Source organism: Glarea lozoyensis (genome assembly GCF_000409485.1).
Source record: "Glarea lozoyensis ATCC 20868 chromosome Unknown GLAREA5, whole genome shotgun sequence".
Classification (NCBI taxonomy): domain Eukaryota; kingdom Fungi; phylum Ascomycota; class Leotiomycetes; order Helotiales; family Helotiaceae; genus Glarea; species Glarea lozoyensis.
The window spans coordinates 2233592-2252918 of record NW_007361000.1 but is presented as its reverse complement, the minus strand read 5'-3'; the positions used below and the strand labels follow the sequence as shown (position 1 = coordinate 2252918).

The following is a 19327-nucleotide window of genomic DNA, read 5'->3' as shown; positions in this document are numbered from 1 at the left end:
TGTTAGCTGAATACGGGATGATGCACCTCTAACCCAAACAATACATTTGCAGCAACATATTCCGATTCCACGGACCCCACAATGATGGTTCATATTTCACGTGGGTCCCGAATCCTCGGATGTTTATCCATAGAACTTGCTAGCCTGTCCTGTCTTCAGACTGTATAGTTGTGGCTGACTATAGACGGTGGCTTGCGTGGGCAATTTCCTTTTCTCATAGCAAGCCTTTCTGCCGTGTGAGACAGTAGTTGACCCTCTACTTTGCATCAAATGACCGTCGTGTTTTAATTTGGTTGATCCAACTCTTACTGTTATTCGACCCGCTTCAATGTAACACATGTTCTCTTGAAGCCCGAGGGTGTAGTAATCTTGTTGCGACGGTTCCTAAAAGGTCTTCTCGTCCGCTTATCATTATCGTGTGTACCCCTCCGATTGATAGAGTCAGATAATAAGGGATTCGTTAATCCTTCTTATCCCGCTCTACCAACAAACGTTGTACTTCGTGACCGGATTGATTCTCGGTCGATCCTGGCTAATGCAGGTGTTCCGCTGCTGATTCGTTGATGACCCTGCATCGAGGCGGCTCACTGCAGCACCCCCAGCATGTTCAGGCCGCTGAACTCGAAATCAATACTTGATGACGGCAAGGAACTTGGAACAGACTTCCGCCCGTCGTCGTAAACCTCATCAACATACGAGCCTCTGAGCTTTCTCGAAAGTCTGGGGATCATGTCTCACTAAACGTTATTCCCGCTGTCTGCCGACTCAACCTTAAATGTGTTTACTGGGCGGAGTTGTAGCTGTCATCAAGATCATATCCCGCTGCTCACTTCTTTTGATAAGCCGAACAATTCGATTGCCGAGGAGCATAAGCTCTATTGCAAATTTTAACAAACAATCTTTCATACTTGTTACGTCTGATTTACAGCGCTCTGGTGTCCTTCATTAATCTTAGCGAACTCAATGATGCTGCTTGCCGACTTCGCTACCATGGAAAACGACATGCACCTTTCGGCCATCGATTTCGCACACCGCAACAAAAATGGCTTCAAATTGTGCCGTGCGTGCTTGGCGAAGCATGACAGGCTCTTTACAAGCCTGGAACTTTCAACTCGCACTTTCGTATGCCAAAATAAGCTCTTACAGCACCCAGTGCGAGTGATGCAGCCGCTGAGCTTTGTACATGCAACCACTACGGTATGGATATCCCACCAAATCCTGTTCTGAGTTTGGGTCTAGTCCGTTTTAGCCATACGGTAGCGAAGGAAAGTTGGGCTATTCTTTGCCACGTTTTTGGCATGGTTTCCACGGAAGCTTGCCTGCAGCAAAAAGAGATCCAACGAGATGCGGACGTGCTCAGGCACGACGGCTTGCCAAGCTAGTCAAGCTCCTAGAGGGGCTTCGGATCCCTCGGGGAGATATTCCACAGTTTGTAACATAACCTGTACACTGCCTTAGCTGCTATCAGCAGCCTCAAATTTTGCATGTTTCATTTCAACCTCTAGAATGGAGCCAATATACAATCCGGATTACTTTTCGCTTTCAGAAGGGAAGATTCACGAACCTCAAGAATGGAGTGTAAGTATTGTTCTTCATATCCTACTCGCCTCAGACTAACGGGCCTTTAAAGCACGACTGGGCGCCTTTAACTTCGCCCTGGGAATCAAGAACTCCACCAGAGCTACCACTTGCTATTTGGCAGTATACAACCGCTGCTCTGAACCAACAGAACCGCATTGAAGTAAATTCTATGAATGATTTACCATTTGCATCCTATCAGTTATCATCGCCCACATCTTCAATACTTCCTAGTCCAAATGATGCGCTATTTTCCCACCACGTAGCTTCATTACCTTCACCAGTAGTACGCCAGTCGCCCAATATGAACAGTGGCGAGCGAAAGCGACCACGAAGTGAGAATAGCATCGAAGACGAAGATGATGACTCAGGTGGCGAATCTTGGGATCACAGTCCAGCCCAGCCTTCAACGAGTCGAAAATCATTGAAAAACTCTAACAGCCAACGGGCGACATCTACGAGTGATGAAGCATCGATCAGAAATGCAAAACGAACACATACTGTCGTTGAGAAGAACTACAGGGAGAGGTTGAATGATAAGATCGCCGATTTAGCCGTCTATCTGTTCGAGACAAGTTCAGATGGTAAGTCTTTTTATCCAAATTACCCCGCATCGAACTCTGCGTCAAACTAGTCTAAATTAGCTGCATTACTCGGTAATTTATTTCAACGACATTGCATTGATGTTGATCTTTTGATTTATGTTGTGGAACCTGCGATATTATGCGTGGTTCGGCATTAGTGTTCACTTTGGAAGCTAGCTTACCGGATCTCAACCACACCCATTAATTTTCAGGCTCTTGATTTTTTTGTTAAATAAGAGCTCTGTCCTGCGTTCTTTTCATTTCGCGTTTCGCATCGTCGCGGTAATATCAATTGGAGATCTTTACTAACAACCTCCCTTTTAGCTCGTGCCAAACCATCCAAGTCGCTCGTCATGACCCGCGCAAAAGAACGTCTAAAACAACTCGAGACCAGGAACAAGAGCCTGGAGAACGAGGTCGTCAAGCTACGGCAGCAAATCGCCATCTTGGATCACATCGTTAGCGAGAAAAAGGATAAAGAAAAGAATACGGACACTTGAGTGATGAGATCCATGGAGGTAATTTAACTTTCGGGGCGTTGACCATGTGCATGGGCGTGGCTGTGGATACATCTCTTGGGGCTTTTACGGGTCGGGCTTTTGTTTTAAATTCTGGGTCTGGCGTGTATTTAATTGGGCATGCAGGCGTGCGGATATGCTTTCGGGATCACCACACATACTTTACATACACTCATTCATTTATGGACCTTGATCTATCTAATTTTGTGGCGACTTTTGACGTTTCCTGTATGTGGCCCCTGTATATGGTGGGGTACTAGTGTCGATGTAAAATATTGTTCACCATATGATCGATTTCGTATGACAATCTCCTCATTGATGAGCTGAACTTATTTGATTTATATCGTGCGAGCATGAGAGATGTATTATGGATATCGCTCCATGCGTCTCACGCATGATCAGCTCATAGGTGTATTCTGCTTGATATGTCTCATCTGAACCTCCCTTCGCCTTGCTCCCGCCAGAACAAAACTTTTCACATACTTTAGTGAGCTCAAGTCTCATATATTGGAGATAAAACTGTAGGATCGAGTAACCCTACATATAAATACTAGCTTAGCAACGGTGAACGCTCTCCTGGCCTTCGATACACTGTAGCAAAGCACTCTTTTCTCAAACAGCCGCTTGAGTGGGTTATATAGAGACAAGGCAGCCATTACCCAGCGATGTCCAGTGATGTAGGGTGTAAGTCCAAGCTCAGCAATCTTGAACATACCCCTAGCCCCTCAATTAGCCGCCCCGACGCTTGTTTTCCTCGAATATTCGCTTGACTGGATTATACAGAGATAACACAGCTATATCTGGCAATCCTGCGTGTGAATTCAAGCCCAACTACGTTGGACTTACTCCTAGCCCCCTCAATTGACCGCGGAACGCTCTCCGTCCTCGAATAACCGCTATGCACTCGGCTTAACCCCGTCTGGTGTGAATTTCGACTATGTGAGAAGATTAATGATGTAATACTGAGACAGTTGCCTATATGAAAACAGGCCTAGCTTACTGTGGCTCTCTCCGTGTGCTGTGGCATATGTGAATGTGTTCAAGAAGACTCTGAGGACAGGTAGATCAACATCCGGTCCACGACAAGCGTATCAATGGCTGGAATCCGCGTAATATAAGGTTCAATATGGTAGAGCTATATTGTACGAGTTGAAATACCTCAAATTGGAACTATCTTCGAACTCTCATATCGTAGATTTGTCCGATATCTCGACAATATGCTGCTGTCGAGGGAATGAGATACTGATAATTTGGTGGCTTTTGCAAGACTAGTGCGGTGGGGAACGTTGTGGATGCCATTGTTATGTCGTGAATTTGAAAAGTGATCGGCATATGTTAGGTTTTCATGGTGATATGATATCCGGATAGGAGGCTTCCGAGAGCACAATATGTAGTTACTACAAACATACAACCATCACGGAGAACATGAATTTTTCTCGTATCAGGATAGCAAGCAAAGTATTGTAGAACGATGAGAATCCTGTAGTATTGTGCTCTGTTCAATGATGTCTGAAGCAATTGTAGTTTTACGGAAACTTCCGCCTGCTATTGTCGGACTGTATTTCGCAGGCGGACGGCCATCATCGACTCAATCGAGGATATATATCTTTTTGAACGTTCCTAGGTGAAGTCTCCTGCTATATCATGATGATTATCGGCCCATTGCTCCATTCCTTCACCCAATTCCATCCAAAATTTGCTCAGTGGTTTTATGTGGGCCCTATGTCTTCCAATTATGTTGCGAGACTTGTCGCGAGACGTGTGTTCAAGCCCTGGCGGACTTTCTGCCATTCACTCCTACCCACGATGGCGCTGATAAGACTCGGACAATGCTTTGAAGCGGCCTTATTCCATGCTAGATTGGGTGAAATCATTCCAATTTGCTAGCGCGAAAAATTCCACACAGAAAAGGCATAAATTCAACTTGATTTCCACATACTTCGACCTCAAAACATCGATCCATCGATAGTCATCATCTACTTCGACCAGACATGTCAGCCGCAGTATCTCAACCCGAACAAGCTGGAGGCCTTGGTGGTCCACTTGGTGATCCGCCAAAAGGTCCTCCAAAGCGCAAGCTTCCCACTGATCGAGCTGATACACCAATTGAGGAGAAGAAGCCGAGAAAGCAGAGAAAGAAGGCGGGCAAGACTGGTGGATATTGGGAGGAGATGGAGGAGGCTCTGCTCATGGAGTAAGTCATTACCTTCTTGCATTGTTGAATCTGCGAACGCAGATGAAAACAAGAGTAGCCTTTTCGAAACCCGAACGCAAGACGCGTAGGACAGCACTGTCCCAAATGATGGCTAACAGAGCGACTTAGGCAGTATCCCCTCACCAAAATCGGAATGGGAGTTGCCAGCCAATCGTCGGAAGGCATCAAAATGGCTGAAGCAGCTGAGAACATGCTCAGATTAAACCAAGAGAGACGTCTTGGATACCCGCGCCCCTATACCGGTGCTGGCATCAACCAACATCTCAAGTCCCACGAAGATATGCTGCTTGACAAATGGGGAAGTGATGGCGTCCGCGCAAGGGAGTTCATCGATAGCTTTTTGAGAAATCGAGCACGTCAACAACCTGCAGACGCTGCTCAACCTCTCGTTACTACAGTTCAACCTGTAGTTGCTGCCGCTCAGTCTGTCGTTGCTGCCGCTCAAGCTCTCATTACTGCAGCTCAACCTTCTCTGACTTCTAGTCAACGCCTTGTCCCTCTCACTCTACCACCTCACAACACTGATCTGCAGCCTGGCGAATATGGTTATGTACCAGTTCGGTATCATGGAATCAATTGCGAGGGAAAGTCCAAAGAGGAAATCTTGGTAAGCACCCCAGCCTTGAACTCATGGTGTTTTCTCTATGCTCGATACTTCTGAAACCAGACTTTTGCCAACAATGCTAACTTCAAATCTTCGCTGTAGGCCGAAGTCACTGAGCTTGCTCCACGACCCGGCGAACCACTCGATTGGGACATGGTAGACCTCGAATATGAACACTACCCGTAACCACGTCTTCGAGCCCTCCGAGCTCTTCGACAAAGTCAAATTACTCTAACTGGAGCATCGACAGGACAAGGACAACTCCCAATGTGGACTCCCCGAGCGCAATCTTCTAACCGCAGGCGGGGTACCCAGACTCCTCTTCAAATTCGTCCTCAGACTCGTACGCAAGCTCCACGATGGAATTCGGTCAACCGGCCTGAACGATTCGAGTCACCGTCTGAAGACGAACGAGATTCTGATGACCCGCATGGTATCTACCACGCTTGATCTTGGAACACACATAGTCTTGGGGCTTTTGTAGCTTAACACGTTTCCATCGTACATTTTGGCACGTCCTTATATTCTCTTGGATCTTGGGTGTGGAATCTGGCTGGCAGATAACACCGTCGACAAGCATGTTACGGGTCCTTTTTTTTTCTTTCAGACAATAGTGGAGTACTTGAGGGGAGCATTTTTGGGCGTTGAGATACCCTATGATTTTGCATAGACATGGTGTTTGGATAGATATTGCTTTTAGGCATGGTTTGGCTGAGTTTTTAGACATAGCAAAAGTGTAGCGTAGGAAATGTAGAATCTCTACTCCATCTAAGATTCTTTGATGAAGTGATGAAGTGTAATCATTTGAAATCTATTTGTAAAATAGATTGCTGATGAAGCGAGAGAAAATAATGACGAAAAGGTAAGATTCAACTAGTAAGGAGGCAAAATTAATTGAAACCGATTGAGTAATTTGTTTGAGGATAACAAACTTATAGACTATCCATCAGCGCAACAAAAAGCTTTAACCATGTTGTTTTACATTACTTGGTAAAGAGTTTCCTCACATGAACATAATGAATGGACGATGGAAGATTGTTTTCGCAACATAAGCAAACCTTCGCAACATAAGCAAACAGAAAAGAAAATTCGAAAGAAAAATTTGATGCAAAGATTTATTGAGGCCATCATTCATCACCTGGCAGAGGACTTGCTTTTACTGATAACAGTTAGGCAAAAAGAGAACTCTCATGAAAGGAGAAAGTAGCTGAAGATCGGAAGACAAATTCAACGCAAACTTCTACGAGGGTATCATGCATCAGCTGGCAAAGAATTTTCTTGAGCTGATTACAATTAAGCAAAAGCGCCTTGGCGTCGAATTGAGCACCCAACAAAGATCGAAAGACAAGATCAAGGCAATGATCTTATCTCCCATTCATGCATCCCGTAGTAAAGAACTTTCTTCACCAATCACAATGCTCAGAACTTGCATCGTCATCAAACAAGCAAACGACAACCATCAAAAGAGAAAACATCAACAAATGCGAAATAAAGAATTTTGAGCGCAGAACTAGCAAAGTGATCTGACACATTCAACGCTCACCTCCCAGGCACTGCCCAGGAAACTGAGGTCCTCCAAAATCCCCAACTCAGCTCTCTCGCATCGCTTACGCGCCACGGGTTACAACATGAAGTAAACTCACATCTCTTTCATCCAGCAACCCCCAAGCAACAACACCACACAAATGAAGTTGTATTTTGATGTCAGGTGTTCATCCCAAACCCCCAGAATGACAAAGTGGGGCCCAGGAGGTCCAAATAAGCTCCTCGGTTAAAATAAAGCCCAATCTATTGATCTTTCTCCACTGTTACCCGAGGTTTCCCCTATTAATAGACTTCCTGTGATATCATGGGGTTCATGGTTCACAGATGGGAACTTGGGGGTTGTTTGGACTGCTGGGGTTGGTTATAAAGGATGATTTTTGATTTTATGGTTGTTTTGATAAGGGAGCGGACAAGGCAGGTGTTTGGCGAAATATGGGGTGGTGTGGGGGTTGAGTGGAATTTTGGGTGAGGAGAGAAGGGAGAGAAGGATTGGCAGGAATTAGGGGGGGTTTGGGAAGGTACATTTTGTCAATAAGTGGTCGGGTGTTGAGAGGGAGATGAGATTGGGGGGGACAGTCGAACCGAATTTCTTCTCAGTCAATAGACAGCCAAGTTTGTGGCTTCGAAGATATTTCTAGAATAGTTTCAAGAGCACAGAGGTGTTGTAAATAAAATAAAACCAAGCTTATCATGGAAGATATAGGTCGGTTGGGTAAATATTAATTTCGTGACGCGGGGTCCACAATCTCGTATCATAAATCAACAGAACCATCAATTTTCTAAACTGCTTTCTAAGTGCACTTCCAAGTCAGCAAGAGTAGAATAAACATAGGGAGCAAGAGATGATGGCGGAAAACAGCAATTGGGTAAATATTAGTTCGGTGATGCGGTTTCCATATGATGAATAAATGAACCCATCAACAATTCAAAATGCCGTTTAAGTACTTTTCGAGAACACAGAAATGGCGAAATAATAGAAGAATACAAGGGAAACCTTAGATTGGGCAAACAATTATTGATTTATCGGAAGATCTGGATTTAGTTGCAGTTGACCAACAAACATTCTCGATAAAAAGTCCTGTGTATGTAACGTTTCTAGAGGATAGAGCGATAGAGTCACTTCAACGCAAGCGCACGAGACCATGAAAAAGTCAAATAATTATTCATAGAACATGAACTTAAGTAAATATATTTTATTCAATTGTGATATCCAAAATCGCCAAATCCAAAACCCGCTGCAAAAACACTAATCAAGAAAAGCATCTACCACATTTGAGATTACAACCTGTGCAACTCAGTATCGGTCAAATTTAATACCCGCCATTCAAAAGCGCACCCAACTCCTCCCACCTATCCGAAATACTCTTACCGTGCCGGCCTAGGGGCGATCCTACAGGCGAGTCTCGGTCTGTCAACCATAAAGTTAGCGGGTCTAGTGGGAAGCAACTCGCCATCAGTGCTCGAGTCGGAGGAATAAGACGGCTTACCAATATGCGATTTTGTCGCGAGGAATTTGTGACCGGTCTGCTTGAGACAAGATCTGGCATTCTTGATGTCGCGCTCGTCATATTCGGTGCCGCCGTTCTCTAGGCTGTGGATGTATCGTGCGTACTGAGTATAGTCCGGTGGACCGAGGGGTTTGCCGTCGGGACCGTAGGTCATGCCGTGGTTTATGGGTTCGCCGAAGGGGCCGTATTGGACGGAGTTGCTTTCATCGGACGAGGAGGAGGAGGCGGGTGTATCGGTCATTTCGGAGTCCTCGTCTGTGGTTTCGGTGTAAGAGGCATCTGACTCCGTTTCCTTGGACCTTCGACCGCGATATTGAAGGATAGCATCGGCTTCTTCTTCATCAGTGCTATCACAAATCAAATTCGGATCCTCAATAGTCTCATCATCATCATCTGGAATGCCGTCCACAAACCTCTCAGGCATATTCTGCATCTTATTCTGTGTCTGAGCTGACGGCTTATCCGACATCGACATCATCATCAGAATATTCGCAGCCTCGAAATCATCTCTGCCAGCGAAAACCGCAGCTAACTCGCCATCCTCGCCCCAGAACTGCAACATCTCATCGCGATGCTTGTTGAATTGCATGCGTACCATAGAGCCGTTGAAGCGTTCCCTGAGAGGCAGTCGACGGTTGACGATGTTTTTGTTCATAACGAGCGCCATGGAGTTCCAGGTCATGCCGACATTTTTGACGCGACCGGCTACTTTGCTGTGTGGGTATTGCTCCATGAGGAGCGCTTCTTCCATTCGTTTCCAAGGCATTCTGGACATATGGATGATATGAACGAAAGAAGGATGATGGTATGTGCGGGGGAGAAATATAGGGATTGGTGATCACTGTTTTGGGGATGGTGTTGACTGTCCGGTGTTCAGTGTTTTGAAGTACTGAAAAGTAGGTGTTGTTTTGCTACACTATGGGAATAATGATAGCTGTTTCGGTTGTGGTATGTTATTGTAAGTTGTGGTAATTTCAGGATGAAGAGTAGTCGATGTAAGAATCAGGCGAAAATATTTTGATTTGGAAAGAATACAATCTGGCAAAATTGTTGATATGAAATTGAACTTGTGACTGTCCAGGCTTGGCTAGAAACCAAAACACCCCTGACTGTGGCCAACAGTACACTCACTGGTAACAGGGTTGCTGTGGGAGATACCTTTCATTTACTTACCCGAAAGTGTATCAGTGAATCACAAAATGTCCGTATCTTTAAACGCTTATTGGGAAAGCTCATCTCTGTATTTGGGAGTCGTTCCTGCCTTCAATTTTGACCGACGACCTGCTAAACGAAACTTTCTTCTGAACTTCCTCTTTGAATGTGAGAAGACGAGACGTCCATTTCATCCGGAGAAGGAGCATTAGAGCGATGATCAAGTTGTAACCCGTATTCCAACTCCTCGCTTAACCTTTCACCAACCTTCTCAGACGCCTCAGCATGACCATTTCCGTCCAAATGCTCATCATCTGAGTTACTTGTAGAATAAACAACAACAGAATCATAGCTTCGACCATAATGTTCACTATCATACGTCCCCTGTATAATTCCATCGATCATAGCCTCATACTCCTCCTCCTGCTCCTTGAATATCCTGGCATCCTCGCGCGTGGCGCCAGATCCCTGATTTCGTCCCTCCTGACTGGTATCAAAGGTACCATTTGTAAGTTTATCGATCATAGCCTCATACGCCAACTCGTTCTCGTGATACTGTTTCGTGTCGAGAACAGTTTGCACGAGTTTGATGTCCTCGGCTTCGAGGGTTCCACTTCCGCTGTCGTCGACGGCGATATCTAAATTCATGTAATCCGCCTGATCTAGTTCTTCTGCCGCTGTTTCGTAGGCGGTGGAAAATTCACTGTCAGGGTACAGAATTCCAATATGACGATGGCCGTAAAGTTTTATCTCAGCTTGTGCGCATAACAAGGCGTGGTGAAGAGTGCCCATGAACTCTGTGTCATTGTTTGGGTATGCGACTTCCAATTTGCTTTCGGGAGACATGATTTTAACTTACTGTGGTAGGTAGAATGTGTGCTTTTGGTAGGAAAGTTGCTCATTAGGTCAGTTACGGAGTTCGTGATGCTATTTAATTACTTGTCTTCAGGAATGTGACCATCTTGTTCATTACTAGAACAATAGTCTTGTCAATTCGGTTCTTTGTAAAATTCATTATGTGGTGAAAACAATGAAAACAAGTGAATGGTCTTTGTTAAACGCGTTAGACAAAAGAATTGCTCAAAGCGAGATATTAATCTAGACTACCTGGGAAAAAGCCGCCTCGAAAAAAGATACCACTATCTCATGGCCAAAGTCATTTGAGAGTCATCTTGACCATGGGCACACAGCATCTTCTCATAAAATGCTGCCTCCTGGAATAAGCCAAAGTATTTCAGTAAATCCGGAAGATCGAACTCCTTAGGTGTGTGATCAATATTCAAATACAAGAAATAACGAAATCCGAATTTGTTTCGACTGTTGAGAGCACAAGCTTCTTTTACGAGTCCATGGCAGGTCGAAATCCAATGGCACACTCTTTCTGGATCCAACGTCATTTGGTGTTGTCGGGATTCCATCGTTTTCTTGATTGGGTGCGCCGTTGCGCTTTGTGAGAGCTGGCGCAGATTAAGGGCCGGGCGATCGTGATCGTGAGTTCCTGAAATGCCGATGGTTCCTTTGTACAACCTGTCGATACCATTCGCACCGTCGTCACCCTCCTCTTCTTTGACGTTTAGAATCCACTCGAGTCCACCTCTTGCTTCGTTACGCTGCATTGAGTCCACGCCACTGATATTTGAGTTTGTATTGATATAGATATTTGAATTTGTACGAAGTGATGCAGAATGGTTGTTGCTTATTCTTGATGTTGGCTGGATAGATTGTAGTTGTGGTTCAAAGGTCCAGTAGAGAGCGGTAAATGCTTGGACTTCATCAAAAGTGAAGCCTTTGACACCATTTCCAATGTGCACATGTAGAGCGCATGAAGAATCAATCTTAATCTTATTCGTCAGAAGCAGTAGGTAGCACACATACTGGACCTGATCTAGAGCAGCCTCCGAAAAGAAGAATGGTGGACTGACAATCTCAACCCCGTGATGAGTAATTGGCTTATGCTCGGCAGCCTTTTGATTGATGGTAGTGTCGCTTTTTACGTACCAGGCTGCGGGATTCTTTGCTTCGAATGTCTTCGTCAGATATGCGTTTCCTAGCTTTTCCCTCTGGAGCGAAGGTTGAAATTCGGCCGGAATTCCTGCTTCATTTAGCAGAAGCGCGAATGATTTCCGCACTTCTGCGTCTGTTTCGTCGCTTGCGTCGCTACTAAACTTTGCCAAACGCGGAAAAGCAAATTCAAATTCTACCCCGAAGGTGAGAGGACTCCCAGAGTTTGCGGTAGTGTCATTAGAGTCTAAAACCCGAGGTTTTGTTGCAGGATTGTATAGAACATGGTCACTTTTTGTTAGCTCGAAAGCTTCCTTACTAAACAGCCTCAGTACCGTCTGCAAATCCAAAGGACTTTCTGTATTTTTTGAGGATGCCATGATCGCGAAGTGTATAAAGGTGGAGTGAATTTAGTGGGGGTACGGACAGACAGCAAAAGAACCATGAGATAGGAGATTCTTAAATACAGGGAAGAACAGTGACAACAAAAAAACGCGTGGTGAAAGATATTGTTTTTGACTCAGAGTATGAATAGCAACAATAGTGAATGACTATACTGTTATGGATACGGAAGCATAGTGGGGAAAAAGCCCTTCTCATCTGACATACACCAAAAGAACTGAGAAGGAATCTGAGTAACTATTGTAAAAAGTTCGGTAGCAAATACAGCCATGAAACACCCAGTATACATCGCAACTGGATACGGTCATAAGTCCAGTCAACATATGTCTGTATGAATCAGTACATAATGCTTCGTGAATAACAAAGGATAGGTAGGTGTATGCGGTTGATGGTCGTGCTAGTCACAAGACCTGACATCCAGAACATATGATGAGCTCTGTTGCAACATTTGCACACTAATCGAAGGACAGTGTCATTTCCGACGTGACGACATGTTTGTGAACTTCATTGAGATTTGGGGCCACTTGGTAGGTATGGAAACGACTTCTTCCAGGAAAACAATATATGTCAGAGGCCTAGAAGTAAAAGTAGGACTGGTAAATGTCATAATATTGATGTTCATTTCACAACGTACCTCGTCCCAGCTAAGCAAATGCCGATTTCTCGTTTCCCCAATTGCTGCATCCTCTTTCCTCGTCGTCATCATCATCACTCTTCTTCATCGTCCTCTCCCCGTCGCCAAACAAATCCTTGAAGAATTTGTCATAACCCAGCCAGAGGGCATTGAAAACAAGACCTAACAAACTAGCAAGCCAATCAGGGATCCTACCATCTTCATCTGCCAACGTCTTACCGAGCCCGAAAAGAGCCATGATTATTGGAAACCAGACAGCTAGGATAAGTGCTTGTCCAATTTTCTGCTTCTTTGTCGTGATTGTGTATGGGCGGATGTTGTATAGGAACGCTAGGTATTCCGAAGGAAGAGAGTGCTCCTCAGCACCATCGGTGATAAGCTTAAGATACCGTGCTGATGGCTGAGCATAGGAGGGATCTGGACGCTGTATATGGCCGTTCGTAGTCACCACATTGCGACTCTCCTTGCCATCTTCAGGTTCTTGACGAGGCTGTAATAGCGTATGCGCGTTGAATGGAGTTCCGCTGGGATGCGGATCAACAATCGTCCCTCCAGCCGCGAGAGTGTAACATGGCACGATAACGTCTTGGTAGCTTGCTCCACCACCCTCAGTAGCAATTATTGTCCTGAAATCCTCAGGTGTGACCTCGTATACAACTCCAATCAAGCCTTTATGCCATCTATCCTTGTGGTATTCGCCATGCTTTGGCACATCGTTCGCCGGATCTCGAAGTTTCGTGTTTGCGAAGCAGGGCTCGGTATATGGTACACCAGATAGGTCGAATGTCAACGAGAGACTTGGTACATGGGCATTGACTGCTGATAGGGGTACAATTCCTCTTGCGCCTTTGAAGGTCTCTGCCGAAAGATTGGATCCGTAGGCTAGGTACAGAATTGTCTTCGCTGATGAGGCCGCCAGACGCTCTGGTGTTGTACGAGGAATACTATGAAGGGGTGTTGCAGGATTTTTGGAGGCAGACGCAGTTTTGCTAAGTTTGCAGATGGCTGTGAAAGCTTTCCTGCCATAGCAGGTACGTTCTGATTCGGTAGATTGCATTACTCAGGTATGGGCAGGAGATGAAATGGCACGGAATTGGTTGATAAGGAAAAGATGGATAAAGACAACGATTATATATCAATAAATTGGTCAACTTAAGTAAGGTAATGAATATCAATACTGATTAATGATACAAGTAACCGTCTGTTTACAAGCAGACTGGATAGCGCATGTCGTGAAGCTACCGATGACAAATTCGGTGTCGTTCGGGGACATCGAAATCCCGACTCCGTCCTTCACGGATGATCCGTCGAAGGTCCGGAGCCGCAAGCGCACCACCCCCTTCAAACCACAGCAGCAATAATATGCTCCACCATCGTTAGGTAACCGCAAGCCCTTGTCTCTAGGTAGTGGAGAAGAATTTCTGGTCTTACACAAGACATCGTAGCCTTGCGCATCGACTGAGGTACGAGACGAAGCTGATGATGTTACCGATTGGATCGAGGTAGTCTCACATGCCTTGCAGAAGATCCGCCCTTGGTTCTACCTAGCACAACTGCAGTTTAGACCAGCAAATCACCAGAGTCCTTCAACATCACAAAATGTCCCTCGTATCCGGTCCTGGCCGTGCCGGTACAACTGGTCTTCCTGAGGAGTTACGACTTGTGATAGAACCCCATGTGAAGTACATTCAGAGTCTTGATTCGGTATGTACCCCGCGACCAAGGGCATCCATATCTCACTGACTGACGGTAGCGAAGAGATGAACTAGAATACTGGCTTACAGAGCATCTGCGTTTGAACGGTTTATACTGGGGCCTTACCGCGCTACATCTTCTCGGTCGCCCAGATGCTCTACCCCGCCAAGAGACAATCGATTTCGTCCTGAGTTGTCAGAGCGATAATGGGGGGTTCGGAGCTGCCCCCGGACATGATGCGCATCTACTATCCACCTGCAGTGCGATACAAATATTGGTCATGGTAAACGCCATCGACGAGCTGGAAAAGAAGGGTAAAGGGGAAGGCGGAGGGAAAATGGGCGTTGCAAATTGTATACAACCATGCCCGGTGCTGGTAGTACATACGCTAACACCAAACCAGATATTGCAGCTTTACAGAATCGTGATACAGGAACCTTTGCAGGTGATGAATGGGGAGAAGAAGATACTCGTTTTCTGTACACAGGGCTCAATGGATTATCATTACTACACCTGATGGATCTAGTCGACGTGGACCTCGCGGTACAATACATCATGTCCTGCGCGAATTTCGATGGAGGCTATGGAGTCAGCCCTGGTGCCGAATCGCATTCTGGTCAGATATTTGCCTGTCTCGCGGCACTGAGTATCGCCAAGCGTCTCGATGTTGTAAATGTGGATAAGCTTGGCAGGTGGTTGAGCGAGAGGCAGGTCGAGGCCGGGGGTTTGAACGGGCGCCCGGAGAAGTTAGAGGATGTATGTTATAGTTGGTGGGTTGCCAGTAGTTTGACCATGATTGGAAAGCTACACTGGATAGATGGCAGCAAGTTGACGCAATTTATATTGAAGTGCCAGGTAGGTTTCCCTACGATACTGGTAATCTGCTTGCTGAGATGTATAGGATCCGGAAAATGGTGGTATTGCCGATCGACCTGGTGATATGGTTGATGTATTTCATACTGTTTTCGGTCTGGCTGGCCTATCACTGCTCGGGCATCCAGATCTTGAAGAAGTTGATGCAACGTAGTAGGTATTTGACATTTGCGAAGCAGAAGAAGGTACTAACTGCCTATAGTTGCATGCCAAAACGAATCATAGAACGAGTACTTGGATAAGTCCGATCTTTGCAGACAAATAACAAAAATGCTTCACTATCGCTGAACTGTTGTGTTTCCTTGTTGCGTTGTCACTCCATTGAATCAGATCACTTCAAGTCCTTTGTGTATTATTGTGCCATTGGATGGAATACCTCCTGCTATCTAATACCCTGCGACCTAATTATACCATGGTTGAAGGATACAACGAAGGAGAATAACAACCCCAACTCCTAGATTTGAGAGAAAGTGATTCTTCACCATGGATCGCCTTCTCAAAAGTCTGGGAGACATTTGGTTCGCTGCTATGCTGATAGATGCCCGATTTGAGCAGTAAACTGGTTGATTACTAGGCAATACTTCTAAGGGCAATATCAGAGCAAAGAGCAAGCTGTGTACTAGTTCTGATGTTGGTGCATTTCTCAATTAGTTCTTGTTATTTATCTTGGTCTCCTGTCTTTCTTTGGATTATTTTTTGACTGTCAATCGGCGCGCCACACGTGACTCTAGACAATAGGACTTCATTTTCCAATGTTGACATAGAAGACAAGTTTGAATTTCCGGTATAGAATAATCTCAAGGTAAAGACTTCATCTCAATCATCATCCTGACTCTCATGACGCACGTGGGTTGGGCTGGTCAGGACGCATCTTCGTTCCTTCCTCACGGGTACTCGTGGTTCCACTAGCGCGGCGGCTTAACCTCACCTTCTCCCTCAGTTCTTTCCCTCTTCACTTATGCCTTTCCTACCTTATTTTAGTAAGGCAGAGATTGGTGGAGTCTTCAGCTTCCGGTCTTCGAATATTCCTCTCCAGAATCTCGTGGTTTCGCAGATTTATCTTGCAAAGCAATTGCCGTGAGCAACTTGCCAGGCTTGCTTCATTCTGCACAATCTTGGGTTCTTCTCGCTCGCTGTACATTGAAATGCAATTAGTAAGTTACAATTGATCACTTGTTAGCACAGAGAAGTGACGATCGACTGGTTGACTGACAATTGAGTAGCAGCTGCGACGAGCATTGCACATCGGTCAACAACAGTAAACATTGCAAACGATATTGCGTGCTAGAAGCAGGGACGAGGCAGCCCATCGACAACGGTAGTTACTCAACCACACCGGTTCTTGATACACTGGAAGGTTAGCACCTGGATCAACGATACAGTAAGACTCACACACCATTTCTCTTTCATTTTCCAGACGAAGCTCCAATTGATCAAGTGGCATCCGTCACTCCATCCGAAAAATGATTGCCGCATTTCACTTCACGGAATGGACCTCTAAGGCTGGAATTTCAGGCAGACTTACGCCGGCCCTTGATGAAGTACAAAACGGAATTTCAGAACAAGGGACTTCTGCCATAATTTCCAATTTGTCTCCGGTACACCAATTACACATTCGTGGACCCCTAGCAATACGCATCATTCGGTCATTCTGCATAGCCCACACTCTCGTGTTGAGTCCAGGACCCTTTTTCATTTATCGATAAGTCAAGTGCAAATTGCTAACCCCTCTACAGCGTAGGTTGTGCGAATATGCCACCCAAGGCGAAGGCGGCGAAGCCAGCCAAAAAACGCGAGACGATCCCATTGATATGCACTCTCTGCCCCAAACATCCGACCTTTTCAGACACGTCACACTTGCTTACTCACATTTCGTCCAAATCGCATCTGGCTGCTCGGTTCAAGCTTCAAATCCGTTCTCAATCAGAACAAGAAGCAAGGGATACACTGGATGACTTTGATGCTTGGTATCGGAACAATAATCTGGATGTTCTGCTTTCTGATCGACTTGCTGTCAAGGAGCAAAAGAAGGCAGCTAAGGATAGGAAGAACGATGAAAACAGGGGGTTGGTTCCGGTATGATCGCGGCAAATTTCTTTTCGTTAAAGACTAAACCTAACAATGGCATTTATAGATAAAGCGGGCCCCAGCGAAGAAGAAAGAACTTGCGAAAAAGGAGGAGGAATTGGAAGACGATAGCTCCGTTCTTCAGAAAACACCTGCTTATCGTGCCCCAGTTCCCCGGATGGCACTCTGGGAAACACATCGAGATGGTGAAAGAGTAGGAACACCGACGAGGGAAGGTTGGCAGTCTGCGTCTATCTTTGAGACACCTACGGCCGCTAGTCGTGTTCTAGATGACGATAAATCGGAAACAGTTGTCGACGAGGGCAGCATGCTTGACCCCAGGTAATTCTACGTCGCTCTTCTAACTCTCTACCCAAGCAAGTCGTTAATAGATACTAGGCTCGTAACACCGTACAAGGACCCTGTTGATGAAGCCGATGAAGGCAAGTCCACCGATAGTGCTACCAGGCTCAAAGGCATTTTTTGGCCTGGAATGGACCTTTTTGACTCTGCAACTCCAGGAATGAAAAAGAAGAGAAACCAGAAGAAAGAAAGCCGCGTTATGGACACGATGATGGCCTTCTCAGCCGATGTTGAACCAAATGAAGTCAGCTATTTTGCCGATGGAAATTTCAGAGCATCACGGGACATGTTTGGGCCACTTTCTTCTGTCGAGACTAGCCCGGTAAGTCACAGTTGTTAATCGCGAGGCCTCCTTCTTTTGTCTTGTTGAACTGGTTTTCATTTCTTATTGACTCTCGAGCAAGCCAATGTTGCGGTGGATGTGCAGCCTCAATTGAACCTTTGGCTAATTGATACAGGTTTCCCAGAAGGCACCGTCGCCCAAAAAGCGTAGAACACGAAAACCTGCTATGGTTGATTTGAGCGTCAACGCCCCCCGTCTTCGTGCCCCTAGACGGACAAAAACGACTTTAATGCCAAGTCCGTCCAAGAAAGTACCTGCTGCATCAGCCACCCTCAGTCACGATCATTTTAACGCAGCGAATTTCCTTAAGCCTGGGCCCACGCTCAATCCACTCTCTTCTGGCTTCGGAAATGCTTTCAAGCCAACACCCGAAGAAGAGGCAGAGTTCAAATTGACAATTGGAAACATGAAGACTAAGTTTCCATTCTCCATTTATCAAGATTGTTTGCCAGAGGAGAGTCCAGGTGCGGTTTACAGCTATTACTCCTGAGGCTTTTACTAAAACTTAGGACAGATCGAATACAGACCTCTCTCGGAGATCATAGGTATGCGATCTGGTGTGATATGTCTTTCTTGGCTGAGCGCTTATTTTACAGTAGATTCGACTTTTCATTAAACCATGACGTGCATCTTTCCCACCATGGCCTGCCTGCAAACTTCCATAACGATCCACTACCATCAAGCTTGACTTCGCCTACACCAATACCCAGGATGACGACCAGCGGGATCCGGATCTCTGGGAAAGAGAACGGCAAGCCTGAACCTTCGAACGGCCTTCATACACATCGAGCAGCGCCTTTGTCTACACACCTTTTTTCCAATCAACTGTTCTACGGTGCTTCTTTCAATCCGTTGTACAATCACTCCTATGCTTCACTAGGTTTAAGCAGTTATGGTGATCCTCAGTTCAACTTCAAAGATACATTGAAGTCTCCTGGATTTTCATCAAGTTTCAGTGGAGACTTCAGGCCAACCGCTATTGTGACCCAGAATATGGAGGCTCACTCAAAGATCACAGCTACAAGCGAAACTGAGGATGCTCGACCGCATTCCAATTCCGACAATGACATGCATTTTAACATGTAATTTTGAATTCAGCAATGGAGTTCGCCAAAACGGTAGCCATGCTATGCGGGCGCATTCATATTGACATACGGTGTTCAAGGGGGAATCAGCCGGGCGTTCCATCATTTTATTAACTTGCGCTTGCTCATCTTATCCTCTTTGCTTCGCTTTACTTACGAC

At 45.6% G+C, this 19327-nt stretch overlaps 8 protein-coding genes across 8 annotated transcripts; 4 read left to right on the top strand and 4 right to left on the bottom strand.

Moving 5' to 3' along the window:
• Window positions 1-1506: 1506 nt before the first annotated feature.
• Window positions 1507-2662, top strand: GLAREA_04937 (HLH, helix-loop-helix DNA-binding protein; the record flags this gene model as incomplete). The annotated part of the gene is made up of 3 exons (XM_008087314.1): window positions 1507-1578; window positions 1631-2162; window positions 2487-2662. The coding sequence occupies 3 exons, from the start codon at window positions 1507-1509 to the stop codon at window positions 2660-2662; spliced, it is 780 nt and encodes a 259-aa protein (XP_008085505.1).
• A 2009-nt stretch (window positions 2663-4671) lies between these two features.
• Window positions 4672-5949, top strand: GLAREA_04936 (uncharacterized protein; the record flags this gene model as incomplete). Its single annotated transcript, XM_008087313.1, has 4 exons — window positions 4672-4874; window positions 5004-5502; window positions 5602-5681; window positions 5802-5949. The coding sequence occupies 4 exons, from the start codon at window positions 4672-4674 to the stop codon at window positions 5947-5949; spliced, it is 930 nt and encodes a 309-aa protein (XP_008085504.1).
• A 2405-nt stretch (window positions 5950-8354) lies between these two features.
• GLAREA_04935 (uncharacterized protein) lies at window positions 8355-9318 on the bottom strand (the record flags this gene model as incomplete). The annotated part of the gene is made up of 2 exons (XM_008087312.1): window positions 8355-8452; window positions 8532-9318. 2 exons carry the CDS (start codon window positions 9316-9318, stop codon window positions 8355-8357), a joined length of 885 nt encoding a protein of 294 aa, XP_008085503.1.
• Window positions 9319-9836: 518 nt separating this feature from the next.
• On the bottom strand, window positions 9837-10550 carry GLAREA_04934 (uncharacterized protein; the record flags this gene model as incomplete). Its single annotated transcript, XM_008087311.1, has 1 exon — window positions 9837-10550. The coding sequence occupies one exon, from the start codon at window positions 10548-10550 to the stop codon at window positions 9837-9839; it is 714 nt and encodes a 237-aa protein (XP_008085502.1).
• A 168-nt stretch (window positions 10551-10718) lies between these two features.
• Window positions 10719-12085, bottom strand: GLAREA_04933 (uncharacterized protein; the record flags this gene model as incomplete). Its single annotated transcript, XM_008087310.1, has 2 exons — window positions 10719-10753; window positions 10882-12085. 2 exons carry the CDS (start codon window positions 12083-12085, stop codon window positions 10719-10721), a joined length of 1239 nt encoding a protein of 412 aa, XP_008085501.1.
• A 666-nt stretch (window positions 12086-12751) lies between these two features.
• On the bottom strand, window positions 12752-13798 carry GLAREA_04932 (uncharacterized protein; the record flags this gene model as incomplete). Its single annotated transcript, XM_008087309.1, has 1 exon — window positions 12752-13798. The coding sequence occupies one exon, from the start codon at window positions 13796-13798 to the stop codon at window positions 12752-12754; it is 1047 nt and encodes a 348-aa protein (XP_008085500.1).
• Window positions 13799-14340: 542 nt separating this feature from the next.
• On the top strand, window positions 14341-15551 carry GLAREA_04931 (Terpenoid cyclase/Protein prenyltransferase; the record flags this gene model as incomplete). Its single annotated transcript, XM_008087308.1, has 5 exons — window positions 14341-14445; window positions 14495-14789; window positions 14840-15291; window positions 15338-15462; window positions 15512-15551. The coding sequence occupies 5 exons, from the start codon at window positions 14341-14343 to the stop codon at window positions 15549-15551; spliced, it is 1017 nt and encodes a 338-aa protein (XP_008085499.1).
• Window positions 15552-17061: 1510 nt separating this feature from the next.
• GLAREA_04930 (uncharacterized protein) lies at window positions 17062-19168 on the top strand (the record flags this gene model as incomplete). The annotated part of the gene is made up of 6 exons (XM_008087307.1): window positions 17062-17385; window positions 17444-17718; window positions 17776-18061; window positions 18198-18546; window positions 18597-18627; window positions 18682-19168. 6 exons carry the CDS (start codon window positions 17062-17064, stop codon window positions 19166-19168), a joined length of 1752 nt encoding a protein of 583 aa, XP_008085498.1.
• Between the last annotated feature and the right edge of the window lie 159 nt (window positions 19169-19327).